Consider the following 18617-nt stretch of genomic DNA (forward strand, 5'->3'; position numbering starts at 1 on the left):
TGAGCTGGATCTATCAGCGAAGTTTACCAAGTACATAGTTTATGGTTATATCCTTAAATAAACAAGGGAATGGCAAGGATCTTGGAATTTGGATGGATTAATGAGATTTATGACCCAAACAACTTCCCAGTCCCCCACCCAGGGCCAGTATGTAAAGCGTCCTTGTGGCCAGTCCTCTCCTCTCTCCTTTCTGCAAATTTTTCTTTCTGCAAATTTGGCAATTTCTGCAAATTTGCCATTAAAGACCAGGAGTTGTGTGTCTAACTCCTTGATACCTAATATGAAACTTCAACCCCACCTGTCCTATACGTGATGACAAATAAATCTCCCTTAAGTACAGGTCCTATCATGACACTGTATAACCCGTACAGAAACCTGCAATGATTCTTTAACACATAATATCATTTAAATCCTTCCCCTGGAGCTCAAGGCTCTTTGAGATCTGATCCTAACCAATCTTTTCAACCTTCTGTCTCTTGCCAAACTGACTTGCTATTCCCTGTGCCTGCCTCTCATTTGAACCAGTGTGAAGACTGCTCATGCTGTTTGTCAAAGCCTAGTCCAGTGACCAGCAGCATCATTTTCCTCTGGGAGCCTGTGAGAAAGGCAGGATCTCAGGCCCCAACCTGGACCTACAGATTCAGAACCTGCATTTTAATGAGACTTTCACTTTAATGCATGTTCACACTAAATTTTAAGAACCACTGTAAAACCATCAAATGCTTTTTCATGGTGCTTGAGGGGCTATTATTGTCATTTATTTCCCTACAGAACATGTGAGCACCTGGAAAGCAAAGGGCTATCCAAATTACGTGCCTAACATATACTGTCCAGCCCTCAGAAACAAAGGAATACATTGAGTGGATACCCAATAAAGACCTGCAGATTGACTAATTTAAGTTCCGCAGCTTAAAGGGTGACCAAAATCACCATCCTTCACTCTATTGTCTGACAAACCAAGCCCACACAAACACAAAGAGATATACACACACAGGGTCGTTTATGGATAGGATTGCTACCAGGAAAGAAAAATGCAAAATAAAGTGATACTACAGCTGGACATAAATATCAAAACTGTTTTTAAATCACTCTAAATTCCCTTTAAACCAAAACTGAGGGGCTAAATTTACTTGACGGGCTCCAAGGTCATTTTGGGCTCTAATATACAATGATTTAATGCTTCTAGGGGACATCACTTCTGCACTGTCCCAGATGTGACTGTACGAACCAGGGATTAAGCACAAAGCTGCAAAGCCTGACTTCCTCTCTCAGCTCTCTCTAAAGTCCAGCTTCTCTATGACCTCCCTGAAAAGCTCCTGCTCTGCACGTGTCTACTATCATGACACCACCATCCAACCCCCTGGCACTTCAAACTGCCCCTTGCCTTCTCACGAGCTTGTCACTGCCACACTTCTCTCCCTGCTGTGTACTCAGCTTCTCAGTCTCTAACACAGTCCAACACTGCCAAGGTGACAGTGAGCTAAACTAAACTGTGCTAAAAGGAGCAAGTTAGGAAAGAAGTATGTCCTACTAACCTATCATAATCACCCTCTTCCCCTCCCCTTGTGTAATTCTTTAGTAACTTTCTTGAAAGAACTGAAGTGGCGTATCATTACACCACATTCTGCAGTGAGAGGGCAGGACCTAGTGAGAATTTACCCTTTGGGTCTCTTAAATATTTTATTTACTGAACACACTTTCAGTTCTACCTCTGCCAAGACCTCTGGTGTGGGTCTTTAAGGCTTTGACCTAAAGCTATTTCACATCTCAAAATGGAATCATTACAGTTACCACACATCTCTCTCACATTTTGCAAAAGATTTTCACATACTGTCTAATTCAGTTTATCTCAACACCACATATACTTTCTCGTACATCTAAGCAATAAGCAAAGACCACTGTCAGAGTTAAGTTTCTGACCCAGTGTCCTGTGCATGAGAACAGTCTTGGTGGACATTTCTGTTCATGTCATTATAAGGCCCCTCCAAACCCGAAGGCTAGTTATAAAGTAGAATTTCAGGCTTTTCCTTAGGACCTACATCCCCTTTCCTCCTAATTCCCAAGAAGGTCAAAGAAGTATATTTCTCATAGCAGAGGTTAAGAGCTCTCCGCTCTAGAGACGGACTGTGTGGATTTGTTCCTCTCTCCACTGCTTACTAGTTATGTGACTTTGGGCAATTTGCATAACCTCTCTAAGTTTGTTTCCTTATTTGTAAGAGGAGAATAATAATAACTCTACATCTTGGATTTTTGTGAAGAATGAATGAGAAAACGCATATGAAGTGGTTAGTACAGTGCCTTAACCTCATTTTACAATTGCTAAAATTCAAGTTCAGAGAGGCTTGTGCCTGGTATTTGACTTTATTTCTAATTTGCAAAGCCTGCTTAATGCTACAAACTCTCCTGTCTAGGACTCTTCTAGTTACACACAGCTCTCGCACATGCTGCTGCCCATGTGGTGGGTAACCCGACTCCCAGCTAACGACAGTATGTGGTGCTAGCTGTCCTTGCCCACACAGTATGCCTCATGCAATAACTGCGCGTGTGTGCAGGGCAGGCCGACATGGCAAGCCTCTTTTTAAAAACCAGGCATGATCTTATATCATGAAAACTTATGTACTCAAACCAGTGGCATCAATAAGGACAAACTTCCTCTTTCTATTTTAGGTTACATATCAAAATAAATCATTGTTTTAGGGTTAAATGTCAGTCTCTGTTGAATTTAGCAGGATGTGAAAAACTTTAGAAGGAAACTAATATCTTCCACCTCCAAGACGATGATCATTGGCTTGTCCGCTTCAAAGTGCCACCACAGGAAGTGTCATTTGGGTTAAAGTAATGGCTCTTCCTGTTTAAAGACAAACGGAGAAGTGGAACATACTAATGGATAAATATGTGTCTTTGCCTGACCCAGTCTATCAGAGCATTAATATAAAACAAACCAGCCTTGATGTGGGCCCGAGTAAGAGGTAGCTCTGGAGGGCTAAATCTAAAGGAAGGAAACACTAAGTGTGAGGGACAGGTTCTGGGGAGGGAGCAGACAAAAGAGGGGGGAGAGCTTGCAAAATACAAACTGTCAATTGGACAGTTCCACCAAAAGCTGGATGAAACTTGACTGCTTCCAAGACAGTAAGGCTCCTAACTCCAGGCAGGTTTTCTCCTGACGTCTGTCATCAGCAGTCACAGCAGGTGCTGCAGAATGAGACCAGGGAGTACTGTAGATTATTCTCCTGGAGTCTGGGCCTCTGCCACCACGGCTCCTTTGCCCCAGGACTGGCTCAATTTCGAATTTTTATCCTCAAATAAGAAAGAAAAAAAACCTAAACCCCATCTTTAGCTAAATTCAAAAGTTCTCTAACAATAACAAGTAAAAAGTAGCTTGCCGCATAATTCAAACCAATCATCTGTTTATCGTAGCATTTGAACCCTAAGGGCTGAGTTTTTTATTTAGAAGAATTCTACAAATTAAGTCTTTTAAAATTAGTTCCTATGCTGCCATAATTGAGGACCCAAGAAATCACTGAAAAACAAAGTGGGGGAAGTTTTTCTTTAAAAGAGAGATGATTCTTGAAACACTGGCTCTTAGAACCCTAAGCTTCCATGTGAGAAAGCCAACTACTCTGAGGTCGCCACACTTGGAACAGCCCGCGCCATGTGGAGAGGCCTTAGAGGATTAGACACCATACGGAGAGACAGACAGACATACAGACAGGCACAAAATAGCCCCAAGGTGCCAGATATGGGAGTGAAGAAACCACCTTGGAAAAATGCATTCTTTAGGCCCAGGGGCCCCAGTTGACAACACGTGGCTCAGAGATGAAGCGCCCAGCTAATGCTTCTCAAATTCCTGACCTAAAACATCAAGTCACAGGAGAGAGTATATGCTCCAAAGGAGCCTCTCAGTGGGCAAGAGTTTCAAGGTATGTCCCAGTTGTTTCCATACAACAAGAACCTGAGCATCAGGGGGAGGAAGTAGTGACATTCCTAATTTATGAGCAGGCATCGTTTCCTTTAATGGAGAAGCAGTCTGCGAAAGGCCATGGACATGTGGACCTTGACGACAGGAAAACAAGTACAGTAAGGGTTGAGCCCCTTAAATATCCAAATAGAAATCTGTATGCTAGTTAGAGTGCAGTCGTTAGGTTTTAAAATGGAGTAAGTGGTTTTATATCAAAACCCCATTCAGCCCTTGGAGGAACCAGGACAGTGAGTACTATATTCTACCCTGGAGGCACACGAGTAATAATCTCCTTGGCAAAGAGCTCCTTGGCACTGTGTGAAATCAAGAAAGTTGACAAAACACTGGGGAAGAGGCAAACATTAAGTATGATCAGTAAAATGTCTAGTTATCTAGAAAACAATAGCTCGCCCTTCACATTACTGTGTTGAAAATAAAAAGAGGTGATATCTTGTTCTGAAAAGCAAGAGAGAGAAGAACAAAAGATAGACAGAGCCAAACATGAAGACAGTATGGTTAAAAAAAAAAAAAATCAAGTGCTCGGGAAAAATAAAAGCCCACTGTTGCTAGAAAATGGTCTCGATAAACGCAGGAAGAAATGGTGAAGTGAGTGTTTATAATTTCCCACGCACCAAAACTTCCTCACTTACTTTTCAAAACCATCATTCATTCATTTTTTAGCAACTGACACCAGTGAGCCATAGAAAGCTGAAGCTCTGGACTTGTTCAAAAACACACACTCACAACTCCTTTTTGAACTTAACTCATGTACCTCTTTCCTGAACTAGTTCTTCTTCTTCCTCTTTCTCTTGTTACGTATAATACAAAATAATAAAACAAGTATCTTTCACAACACCTGTTGCTTTGTGGACACTTCAAATTAATTATCTTTCTGTATGAATAAAGGTTACTTAATATGGCATCTGTTATCAAATAGTAGATGAACAAATCTAAAATAGACAAAAATCATAAAATACACAAAAGAAAATGAATTGGAACAGCACGATAAACTTCTACATCAAATCAAATAAGTAACATTTAAATGGAGTGCATCAAGTTTAGCTTATTGTGTGAATTTTCACTAAGTATTCTCACTAATGTGACATTTTTAAAACATTTGAAACGGATGTTGCTAACCTGCCTTACCTCACTTCTCTTTCCCCAATTTTTGCTTAATGTAGCTATTATCGGATTCTTCAGTTGTTCATTTTTAAATAGATCTAATGTTCTATTTTTCAGACCACTGCCCCTACACTATACCCATGTAGCTAGCATAACTCTGCAAACATCCTAGCGATTCAGGCAATGTTCTAAAGGCATCGTCATTGTTCGTTTGTATGAGCTCTATGTATCTTGTCATCTTTCCAGGGTAAGATTGCCAAGGTCTTGGACTCTTCGTTTGGTGGAGTCTAATTCTGTTCTCTTTACAAAGAGCTAGGGTTACACTCAGCAAAGGTTACCATTTACGTGAGAGATGAAGCCTGCTAGTGTAACTCATCACCAGAGAAAAATCCCTGGCTATTTTTTCTCTCAAGGACATCCCCAGTGCTACCTAAAATCAAGAAGGAACTTCAGGACAGATCACATGTACAGCCTACGTACATTCTGAACCCACATTTTCATCCTAATACTCTGGAGTTTGGTAGTATTTCATAGCAGTCCAGCAAAAGGGTTTTTTACTTTTGAAAACCTGCTTTTCTATTCCCAGAGGAAAATACATGAAAATCAAATGTAAGACTACAATGGTTTCCCACAGCTAGAAAGTAATGGTAATACTACAAACAGTATTTTGAAATTATAAACATTACTATAAATTTAGTAAGAAAATTTCCAATAGTTTCCAGTAGTTCCATTAATTTATAATGTTTCTGCATAAATTTATTGAGATGACTTGTTTCTGTGGTGAAAATAATGTAGTGGCAACAACTTTGAAGACTCTTTAAAGCTGTCATAGCCAAACTTTGGATATTTACTAGAATTTTGAAATAAAAAAAGTATCAATATTACTTTTCAGTTCAATTAGTCTTGATGAAGAACAGTTATGAGTTTTAAGGGTCTTGGTAATGTTGGGATCTATCCTTTTTCTAAAACCATGATGTTCATTACTGCTCAGTGCTCTCGCATTGTGTTTTATTTCTCAAAATAATGTAATTCTACGGAAAACTTAGTGAATCTTTTACTTGATGTAAATTTGAATAAAATCTTACTTTCCTCCCTCCCTCCCTGTATCCTTCCTCCTCCCTCCCTTCCCCTTCTTTTCCTCCCTTCCTTCATCTCTTTCTTTTTTTTTTTTTTTTGAGGCAAGAAGCTTCCTTAACAGCATAATATTTATAGCGCTTTCTAACTTATTTTTCTAATAATGGATTAAAGTGTGATGACGTTTACATGCTCTGTAAGCAAAACTCTATTAAAGAACCTGAAGAAATGCTTGGCTAATTAACATTCCTCTTGGTCTTAAACTGTCTCCAACATATTTTCCAGTGACTCTACACCATTAATGGATCTTATTAAAATATACAAATGTCTGTATGGTTAGCAACAATGTTATATTATTGTCACATATCAGTATGCACTTTTGGTCAAAAATATAAACAGATATGTGTGTGAAACAACTCATTTTACAGAATGATCATATATCTAATCATTTCATGTAATTGAAAATGTGCTGTATATTGCGTTTTATTCTCATACCTACTTTTCTATTATCTACATATACCGGTTGTCTTCAGCGCCTTTTTCCTTTTGTATAATTGTATTACAAAAAGAAATTACTGACCTCTGTGTAAACAATGTAAAAACTGTTACAATTATTAATCCAAGGAGGTTTTAATGGCAGTTTAATTTTCCAGAGAATAAATTTTGCATGGGTTAAAAGTTAAAAAAAAAAAAAAAAGACGACAGTGGCTTTAGCAAGAGAACTCAATACTTAAGAAGGAGCTTTCTTTTACAAAGTATTCCTTTTATGAAAGTGGGAATGGTTGGCATGTTTGGTTTTATCACTTACCCAATGATTTCTGAAAGATTTCTTTTCATAAATAAATAACATTTTAAACTGTTTAAGTAATTCTAAAGCTCGGCTCGTCTTTCAAACCTCTGCGTTCTGGAGTGGCAGTCTAAGCCACAGTCCTAAGTGCTGACTGCGTTTGCTTTTAGCTCCGATGTTCATCTTTCTTTCTCTTAACCTCTCATGAAATTTCATCTATTCTACTAATTATGAAAAACAAAGATTTTAAAGTATAATTAAACCCTGAGGTTTAAAAAATATTTAAAAAGAGCAAACAGACCTGAAAGAAACGTTAGGGGCCATCTCATTTGTCATTAGATGTGAGATCACTGAGATCCCGGTCTTGCCCAAGGTCATATAACTAATTAATGACAGATCTAGAATCAAATCTATATTTCCTCAATTCTGAACTAGTGCTTTCTCTCCCATACTACATGGCTGGACTTTCTATATTTTTATCCATTTCTATACAATCTTCAGACAAAGACTGTTTAACTCATGCTAACCAGTGGCATACCCCAAAGTAAGAGGCAGGGCATTTCTTGGTTCAATTATCACTGTCTGATTTCATTGGTTGAAGATCAGGAATAGGAGATGGGAAGTCCTGTTTAGCCTTCTCATGTAATGGATTAAATGATAACATGAGCTGTCTAGAGCCTGGCCTATGAAGCTTATTGTTCATGCTTAGAACTTGAAAAACATCTGGAATATTAGGGGGTCCTAGTCTTACCTTCCCTTTATAAGGCTTGGATCTTCTCTTTTTTGTTCTTATTAGCCTGGGGACATGGAACAATTTCAAGGTGGGAAAAAACCTGAACCTTATCCACCACCAAAACTATTCTGCTGATGTTTTCTGGCTTCTATTTGAGATATGAAAAGGGGCTAAGAGGAAATTCCAGCCTCTTGAACCAACTGGCCCTGTATTTATTCGTAAGGCATGTTTCTTCCAAGAAGTTCCAAAAGTTTCATACACACTCTCTCACTTAAACTTTCTCTTCCCCTAAGGGAAGCATTTCATTTTTACCTTCCTGCCACAGCCAGTTTCCCTGCTGTGTATAGGGTTTCTCTCCAGGGTCTGATATTTAAAGGTTAGACTCTCTAGAAGCCACAAACATTCTCCACTGAAGTCTCAGCCACTATTGCCAACAAAGCAAATCCATTCATGCAACAATTACTCACTGAACATCTTGTATGTGCCTGGTACTCTTCTAGGCATTATGATACCAGAGTGAACAAAACAGACTATGGCTCTGCCCTCATGGCCCTCACATACAAAGTAAAAGGACTGTTCCATCACCCAATGAATTCAGAACCATATATACAAAGTATCCTGGTAAAAGAAAAAAAAAAAAAGCCACCAGTCTCAACTACTCGGACTAATTTTTTTAACTATTAAATTTTAAATTTATCTGGTATTACAGATACCAGATAGCACTCTAGTCCATTTGCTGGAGGCCTTTATGGATTACACTATAAATCAGAAGATTTGGATTATAATCCTGACTCTTACCAATAGATTGCATGACCTTGAACAAGTAATATAATCTCTCTGACTCTTACTGTTTTATTGTCTGAAGATGTTAGACAAGAAGATTTCCCGTATCTTCTCTTGGTCTGCAGTTCTGTAATTGGTTAACTTCACCCATGATGGCCGGTATGGTGTTAGGACTTACTGGAGAGATCAGAAGAGGAGAAATCTTTCTTTCATCAATTACTTTTATTTGCCGGATGGAGTTGAGGGAAACAGTGCAAAGCAACACATACCCTCTAGCACAACTATTAATAGCCTCTCCCTATGCAACAATCTATAAAATTAATCAACTCCACACCTACTATGTGTTTGACACTAGGCTACATACTTTGCGGATGGGAGACAGATGGAAAGATCCCTGATCTTAAGGAGCTTCCAAATGAAAGTACTTTCCAAATGAAAGTAAACACCATGGGGTGTTGGGATGTTGGGGTGTTTGGGGAGATCACTCTGGTATCTCCCGAAAAATGAGACTAGCCGAACAATCAGCTCTAATGCATCTTTTGGAGCAAAAATTAATATAAGACCCGGTATTATATTACATATTATATTAATTATATTATATTATATTAATTATATTATATTAATTATATTATATTATATTATACTATATTATATTATATTATAGACTGGGTTTTATATTATAAAATAAGACCAAGTCTTATATTAATTTTTGCTCCAAAAGACACATTAGAGCTGATTGTCCAACTAGGTCTTACTTTCGGGGAAACACGGCAGCTACAAACAAAAGTGTATTAGAGAGGTTATAAGTTCACAAGGGAAGAAAATCAAGAAGAGCTAGATTAGCAACCTCTGAGGAAAGGTGGAACTTCACCTGGATCTACATATAACAACCACTATCACAATAATAATAGTAGCTAATAGTTATTGAGTGCTTGATATGTAGCACAGCACAAGTTTTAAGTGCTTTTGTGGGCTATCTCATTTAATCCTCAAAACAACTCTGGAAATAAACACTATTATTGTACCTATTTTGCAAATCAAGAAACCGAGGCTTAGAGGAATACCTAATATATCTAATAAATGGTATAAATAAATGGTATATTATAAATGGTATAATAAATGGTATAAATCCAGGCAATCTAACCCGAGCATTCCACACCACTGAATGGTCATGGAATGCCTTCCCCACATATGAGATAAAGGGATAAGCACATCTCTGGCACACAGTTTAGTGTTCCATAAATGTTAGTTCCTTCTTCTATCCATATCCCACCATTATTCATCCCATCTCTAATTCCCACCTCCTACTCACTTGCATCCACACACACCTCATGCTTTTCAATTTTAATATTTGTCAAAGTTCAGTTGAAGGCCCATGCTGAACAGGAAGTGGGCCACTCAAGCTTCTGTCTCCTCTGAAGTCCTAGCACTTGCTCCTAACAGCCTGTGGGTGACGATGTGCTGTCTTGTCACTTCACTGGCACTACTTAGTATCTTATGACATTCAAGTTTCTGATGTCTTAGGGCATTACTTCAGATGGTACCTATATTATTATTACACATCTGTGCACTACTAAGCTTTTCATATATTGCCACTGTGTCAGCTAACTGCAAACTCCTTCATATTGTTCCTGGGGTCTTGCCATCTGAATATATGCCCTCTAATGATGCCCGCTGAAATGATGTTTTTGGGAAATGACTGAGTGCCCCTCCTGGGCGCAAGTGCTATTACTCTGTAAAGGTAAACATCTGGAGTTTTTAAACTGAGAATATTAAAGTAGTTCCATCTTAGTCAAGAATTCATATGTTCTGGGTTGACCTGCTGTCTATAACTAACTAGTTTTCTGGTCCTGGTTTGAATACTTGAACTAAATTTTACTAAATTCCAGTGAAATGTAGACAAAATGTCTTTTTCCCCTTTCTAGATACCCAGGGAAGAAAACATTTTCTTCAGGATTTGGAATATGCTACAAAAATGTCAGAGTAAGTACAAAATGTGCACGTCTATGTGCATTTGTTGTATATGAATATAGGGGAAATTCTACTTTTAAAAAATGCACCAAAAATATTCCCAAACTTTAAAGTTATTATTTTTATAAGTGATTTCTTTTGCACAATTTAAGTGTTTAATAAAAGCCCACTGATTATGAAAGACAAAGGAAGTTTAAAGTGAAACTATTAGGAGACATAATCTACTAATAATTGGTCAAAAAGAAAGAAAGCTGAAATTATGCAAAGCACAAGAAAAACAGGATTATGGGTAAAAAATTGTGATCGATTCAAATGTATAGTTAGGCATTTCAATCAAAGCTACCTCTAATCTTTCTTTCATTGGATTGTGTTTGGTTTTGTTTCCCCCACAGGATAAAGAAGAAAACCACCAGAGTTTCGCTAACCATCAATTCCCCCGTTAATGAAACCTCCAACATCAGATCAAGTTATTCTACCTTAGTTCAACCATTGTGTATTGACCCCCAGAGGGTAGGTTTGGCTTTAAAAGCCTTCGGAGGGATCCCAGTAATGGAGGCACAGGCCCAGAGGAGAAGTTGCATTGATTAATGCAACTTTCTTGAAAAGTAGTATACATGAGGAGAGTCTCCAGCTGCATGACCTCGGGAAGAATAAAAAAAAAGCCATGGGTCTCAGAAATAACTCCATGGTAGTTCTGTGGGTTTGCCATTTGTCTGTGTGCCAGTCCAAAGGGGACAGTTGTTTCTAGGAGCTCCGTCCCATAACAGAGTATTCCAACTATCCAAGGAATTAGTTCCCTATTTAAAAATGGGGGGAAGGGGTATGCTTTTTCAAAAACCAAAAAGATACAAGAGCAACTGTACGGGGCGGTGGGGGGAGAGGAATCTAGTCAGTAAAATTTAGAAACTTTTAATATACAATCCCATTTCTCAACTGTAATTGCCCAGTGTTCTATTTCACCATCTCAGCTGATGGAATGCTAGAGGGGAGAGTAAAAAAGGTGGCATCGGAGCAGACATCCAAACTGACATTTAAATTAGAAGCATCTTCCTTTTCAAAATGGAAACAGGGTGTGGTTGGCGGCAGCTGAAACTGATCCAGTTAGTTCACGGCCACCTTGCACCGAGGTTTCAGGGCCTTGACAATACAGATTATAGTAGCTCTTCTATTTCCTAAACCAGATGCAGAGTCCCTGCAGCAGCCTGTCAGGACCCACTTGCGTTGCAGCCCCTGTGTTTACCAAGGTAACCTATCCATACTGCATGATGGAGTTTGCATTTGACAGATCCATTACAGGCATATCGAAAGGATAAAGAGGAAGAAAGGGGAAACTAGAAAGGACCTCAGAGCTTATAATTTTGTAAAGGAGAAAACTGAGTTTTTGTCACAGAGCAACCCCTGTCACAGACTGATTTATCCTATGCTCTTTAGACTTTCGCTCGGTGTCAATCCTCCAGTTCTGCAGTGCAGTGCTCAGACTGTCCTCTCCAAACACATTATGCTCTTGCCTGACCTCAAGTTTTATCAGATTCTCCCAACGAACTACAAGATGCCCTCCTGAAGAAGGCAATGAGCAAAGCAATATCTATTTCCTGCTTTGGTCACACTCAGAGACCAGGAATGAGAAGGCTGTTCTATCACCCACCAGCAAACAGCAGGATTCAATCAGCTTTAACCAAACTAAGGGTGAAATCCTCTGGGCTCTCTGACCGCCGCTTGCTCATTCCCCACCCCCTCCCAAAACAGTCCCCTCCCCCCCCAACACCACCACCAATTTCCCAACCTGACATAACTGGAATCACTGCCCATTGCTGACCCAAGGGACTTAACCTGTACCTGATACAGAATGGGAGACATAGGAAGCAATGTCATTAAAAGTAAGGAGTACTTCTATAAGTGCTGGAAGCTTGCTTTCAACAGACACTGTCAGGCACATGTACCATTACCTCCACGAGTCTCCCCTCCTACTGAATTCCTTCCTGTGATGTGCAGCCCTAGGTTGGTGGTCATTATGTCTCAACCAGGTCTCACCTGATAGAAGGATCTCTGATATCCCTCTCTGGTCTCAGGGCCAACTTATAACCTGAAATGTAATTCTAGATTCTAGAGGGCCCTGAAGCTGGGAATAGGAGAGGGGGAAAATGAGGATTTCAGGAGAAATTTTACCACAAATGCCACGCATTCACGTACGCATTGTGAGACTAAACTAACTATTGTTAATAAACACTTTCTATGTATCAATGTAATTCTTCATTCTTTAAAGAAAGTTTTGAGATCTGAAATAAGTCTCAAAACCTCAAGGTAGGCTGAGCATTTGGGTAGCCCTATTTCACAGATACAAACCCTGAGTTCCACAGGGGTTAAAAGTCCTATAATCAGCTTCAACCAGCTAGTGACAGAGTTGAGATTTTGGTTAAAGTCCTCTAAGTCATGATTCAGAATCCTTAACAAATTACAAGACTGCACATGCTACTTGACCAAAAATAAAGATTAAATCTGTGACTATATAGGTACTCAACAAAATAATACAATAAAGTGAAGACTTTTCAACTAATCTGTTTTCTATTTTGAAAAATGGCTCTTGGAGGAGTGAATAACTTTCTCATAAACACAACTCTATGAAATTAAGATAAAAATAACTTATACCTGACTGTAGAGCACACTTATAAAGCACAAAAAAAATGCCCAGCAACTCCTTGTTTTGATTAAGATACAGTGAGTCAATAATTATGATAAAAAAATCTTGCACACTTACTGCAATTGGTGTCCCAAATTATTGTACATGAAACAGTTTCTCCCATTCAGTGAATTGTTTGTTCTTCAGCATCTTCAAGACATCTCTACAAGCAGAGGTCAATTTGTCGTGTTTGAATGCCGAGTCCAGGCCACAGCCACAGTTCAAATTCACTGGTACAGAGAAAAAGAACAGATAGCCAACTCAGAGGACTTCCGGATTCTGAGGAAAAGTATCGTGATACACTTCTCAATTTGCTTTTTAGTCTAATTAACTTTGAAATTTATTAATAATTCATGTTTTAAAGTTTAACAGATGATTTGTTACAGACTCAGATATTCGTATTGTTAATTGTTATTTCAAATCCAAATGATTCCTCAACAAAAAAACAAAAAAGACAGCTGTTTTGTTTTCATGAAACAATAATTTTGATATCTGTGAAAAGACTGGCTATTTTCGTAAACTAATCTTAACTATCCTAATGAGTTCTTGGTATACAAACAAGAAAAAATTGTGAGAATATATTTTTAAAAATATATTTTTTTAAATATATTCTCACATTTTTTAAAGAGTAAAACAAATGAAAACTGATGCATAACATTCTAAATACTTTATTGTGTGTGTCCTACCGAGTAACTAATTTAGGGAAGGGTAAAAAACATATGATATCTCTTATGCTAAACACTGAGTTTACACTTTATAAACCATTTCTCATTTAATCCTCACATCAATATTTTGAGGTATGTGTTATTATCTTCATTTTGTAAGTAATAAAACCAAAATCAGAAACTTTAAGTGTCTTGCCCAAGGTCACAAAGCTAGTAAATGCTGCAGGGAGAGTTCAAGCCCAAGATAGGTATGGCATCAAGTAAAGAAAATATATTCATTTAAATATGAATTCAAAACAACTGAACATTTCCACATCACATTAAAGAAGAAACGTCTCCATTATGCAATATATTTCTTTTTAACATAACACTTACTGCATTTTCTGCAACTCAGTAATACAGATTGTAATAAATCTCAAAAATATATAACAACATAAAAAAGAAATTTAGAATTACCCATATACTCACTACCCAGAAACAACTATTACTCACCTTTAGTGAATTTTTCTACAGTACTACTACAGTATTTTTATAATGCAATATTCAACTTTATTTTAATTAGAGAGATTTAAAAAAAAAGATTCTTTTGGGATAAAGAGGCTGCCTCAGGATTAGTGTTTCAGTAATGGTTCACATTCAGAGAAGAGACATTATCTCAGAGATGAAGAACAAAGGCCCAGAGAAGGAAAGTAATTTTCAAAGTCACAGAGCAATGTAGTGGCAGGACAGGACTAAAACATAGTTCTTCTAGCACCCTGCCCAGTGTTTGTGCCTTTATGCACCTTTTGTGAGTTTCTACAGAATTTATGGTCTGTGACTCCAGATTACAGTCAACCTTGTATTTGCTTCAAGTTATTTCTCATATACACATGGCCCCTTCTCCCAACTAAACTGATTGTCATGATTTAAATTCTCTGTTCTCTTGTTTTATCTTTCAGAAGCTTGTTTATCATCCATTCCTGGTAAGCACAACTTTTCAATGTTTTGATAATAAATGATCAAATCAAAATTAGCATCAGAAGACTGTCTCCTAAATCACTTTTGCCTTCATGAACATTTTGGAGCTACTCTATGCCAACTCTTGAACATACACAAGAAACAAGATAACTGGGATCTTTAAGTGCATTTATCTATTTATTCACTTAACATGCATTTACTGAGGACAGACTAAGGCCAGTTTCCATTATTAGCCATAGTCCCTGCCCTCATCGAGCATGCATTCTTCCACGCACTCCACCTGGCATAGTATTTGTGCCTCATAAGCTGTACACAGAGGCAACCTAACATCAAATTGCTGATGGTCTAAGAAATAGGTATGGTGCCCATCACACAGAGCCCATCACTGTACTAACATTAAGTCTAACTACCATGGCAACGATCATTTTTAGGTCAGTTCAGAAAATCTTTCTATGGGACCTTTATGCTAAGCACTAATGCTACTGAAATCTAGAAGTGAAGGAATAAAGCGTGATTCCTGTTTTCAAGGAACTCAGTCTAGTAGAGAAACCATGTGTCTAAGAGGCAGGTGATAGGGATCATGCTGGTACTGTTTTAAGTTGTATTTTTAAGATTTATCTTCATAAACCCATTCAAAGACAAAAAAATCTAATCAGATGGATTTTTTTTTTAATCTCAGGAATACTCTATTTATTCCCAGTATCTAATTCACCCTGACATCCTCCCACACTATTTGTTTGCTAATTCAGGGCACCAAATATTCTAGTCATGTTGAATATCTTCCCTTTACAGAGGAAGTCTGCACCTTGATTATCACAGAAGCATTTCCTGAAGACTCTGGGGAATTCAAATGCGTTGCAAAAAATGAGGCCGGGACTGTAGTCTCCACAGCAAGACTCTTAGTTTCCCCAGGTAATTACTCTTCATGATCTATCTCCCTGCTCTATCCAATTCAACCTGAGCCAAAAGGAAGAGTCTCTGTTTCTATCTGAACTGGTGACTAATTATATTTTTCAGAAGGAAAAGAAGTGGAGAAATCAGAGAGTTCTCCGAAGTTCCCCAAGAGGAAATTTTCTCCAAATTTTCCCTGGAGCAGTGACAGCTACACAAAAGACAAAAATCCAGACAATGCCCTAATAAACCTCACACCAACTATTCCTGAACCAGCCAATCATACGGAACGTGAGATCCAGATTCCAAAAGAGGATTTCTGCCCTATCAATGAAAATTCCTCTCGGCTACAACCACAATGGTAAGGGCAGACAGACCTAACATTCACTCATTCAAGAACTGTTCTTGGTTCTGCAGTTAGAACAGTGAAACTGACAAGTCTCCTGCACTCAGGGAGCCTGCATTCTGAATTGAATCACATTAACTGTCATTTCTCTCTTGTTCTCCTATGTGCATTTCACAAAGGATGAAACAGTAAGTCATGTGCTTAGATTCATATTTAAGGGTTTGTTACAGGGACTTACTGAAAAAAAAAAATCAACAATGCTCAAATGGCACAAGATTTTTAAGAAGTGGAATCTTTTTCCAAAATAGAATTCAGTGTCCTATCTCAATATAAATATGTAAAACATTTTGTGATAAAGGTTTCTTCATGATCAGTCTTAGAATTATCCTTGCATTCAGAGGACAAATGTATAAATGGAAAGGTAATTCAGTAAGTAAATCTGCCAACCAGGCTATGTTTAAAACAACACAACCCACCACCAGCCTCACTCCCTAAACACAAATCTCAAACCAAAATATAGATTTAAAAAATAATCTAAAAATCATATAAAAATTGTTTTAACAATATCTAATAACATAGTCCACTCAATATTTTACCAGCCTAAAGTTACCGTTAGGTTAAATTTAGGTTATACATATTTAATGTAACTTAATAAATCAGCATTCTCGACTAGCTACCTAGAACTAAATGTGACCTCTGTTAATTACAAAATAAAGATATTGGAATCTCTTTTAAGAAGAGATTTCTTGAGTAATATTTGGGTTTATTAAGTGAGAGAAATATATCATGTTAGATTTAGACGGAATCAGAGGTCATCTATGTGAAGTTCCTCATTCTACAAATGACTAAAACGTAAGTGATTGGCTCATATTGTTGAGGGCTCGTTCCTCATGCTTCCTTGACTTTGGGATAGATAATTCTCCAAGTATTTCTTGCAATGAAGACAGTGAGGGCAAGAGTTTGGACCTGAAGATCAACAGACCTGGAACAATGTATGTAACATACATAGTAGTCATAGAAATCAATAGATAGTAGCTATTACTTCACTGCATTTATTTTTTTAAGCAGGACCAGTTTATCTCTAATAACAGTGATTTCTCGGTTGGTCTCCTGGAACCCCTTTAGCTTCTGGGATCTCTAATTGCCTTAGCAGTAGCTACCCCTATAAATAAAATTTCCTCATGGGGTCAAGGAAGAACGGGAGTGTGGAACAATAGATAAGACTGCAACTTATTCAACATTTATTAAGCACATACTATGTGTTTGTCAGTTTCTCTACTGGACTTGCCTTAGGAAGATGGCCAATACTGATTATCTAAAACTTTTCTCCATGAGTACCTATGTTTAGCAGTAAGCCTTTAAGACTTAAAAAGACTTTGAATCTATAATATCTTTCATAGGAGATTACCACCTTTTTCATTAATAAAACCTTCTATGGGGAAGACTACTGGGTAGAATTTCCATAAAAGCTAACAAGATTTTATGGAATGTCTACCATGAACTACATTGCACTAGGCAAGATAAATAATAAACAGTCCCTTCTTCAGGAAAAAAGTTAACCTAATTGAGGAGACATATTATACCACACAATAGTCCATTATGATTTTCTGTTTCATTTGAGTCTCTCAGCAACCCTCTGATTTAGGTTAATACAACAGATGCTATCTTTGTTTTTCAGTTAATTATTAAAGCTCAGGGAGTTTAAGCAACCTGTCTAAGATTACACAGTAAGTCTGTAGAGTGGGCACTAAGACTCAAGTCTCCAAAATAAAAAGATCAATGTGTCTAGAAAGTTGTGGAACTTAGCCAAATTAATGTTATCATTTTTACCGTCCAACTCCAACCCCAGGGAAGCCCCATTATTACTTCTTGCTTGAGAAGACTGAGTCAAGTGCTAGAACGGATATTTCAAATTACAAGTGCTACCGTGGGATTCCCTTTCACTATATGTCTATGCAGAACTTCAGCACTCACAGAGAATTATGTGTAACCTGGAAATAAAGTGTTCTGCACTCGTTAGTCCTTTCCTCTTCAATGGGACATTTCCCTTCTCAGTGGATATAGCAGAAATTACCTTCATCGCACACATCTGACTTTAGAAGAAGCTCACAGCACCCTTTTTACAATAGCATATATACTTCACATTTTAAAAAACAAGGGCTATAAATGAAGAGGGAATGAATGACAGTTAAACAGCTACCCTTCCACTGATGATGGGACAAAAACAAATTCCCTTAAAATGCAGCAGGAAATGTTTCAGTGAGATAGTAGGAAATTACCTACATTTTCCAAGGCATTAGAATGACTTGCCAGAGATTCTTACTGGTAATTTAGAGAAAGACCTAGGAAAAAGTTGTCTTTGGAGGCAGGTTGGAACATGGTTCACCCATTTGACATCTCAATGATTCTTTCAGGTTTGGGATGATTTTTCTCAAATAAGCCATTCACATTTGTGAGAAAACAACATTCAAAAAAGCAAACCAAACGTTAAAAAGTAGAAAAACAGACTCATAATGGATTACTAAGTATAGCCCCTATATTTAACGGTCTGCAAATGGAGTCATCAAAGAGGACCTTCCTTACCTTTCCCAAATCATCCCCTGATCCCTCAGTGCAATGAGAACCTTAGCCTAGATATACCATGGAACTACTA

At 37.9% G+C, this 18617-nt stretch overlaps 1 protein-coding gene across 6 annotated transcripts in view; it reads right to left on the reverse strand.

Annotated features, from left to right (window-relative positions):
* Window positions 1-18617, reverse strand: part of KLHL3 (kelch like family member 3) — a 250916-nt gene that overhangs the window by 206092 nt on the left and 26207 nt on the right. For all 6 annotated transcript variants that reach the window (XM_081035613.1, XM_081035620.1, XM_081035618.1 and 3 more), the window contains one exon: window positions 13184-13335. In XM_081035613.1, coding sequence (XP_080891739.1) covers window positions 13184-13229 — 46 coding nt within the window. In that variant the 5' untranslated portion in view covers window positions 13230-13335. The remainder of the gene's footprint in view (window positions 1-13183; window positions 13336-18617) is intronic.

Source organism: Rhinolophus hipposideros (genome assembly GCF_964194185.1).
Source record: "Rhinolophus hipposideros genome assembly, chromosome: 23".
Lineage (NCBI taxonomy): Eukaryota > Metazoa > Chordata > Mammalia > Chiroptera > Rhinolophidae > Rhinolophus > Rhinolophus hipposideros.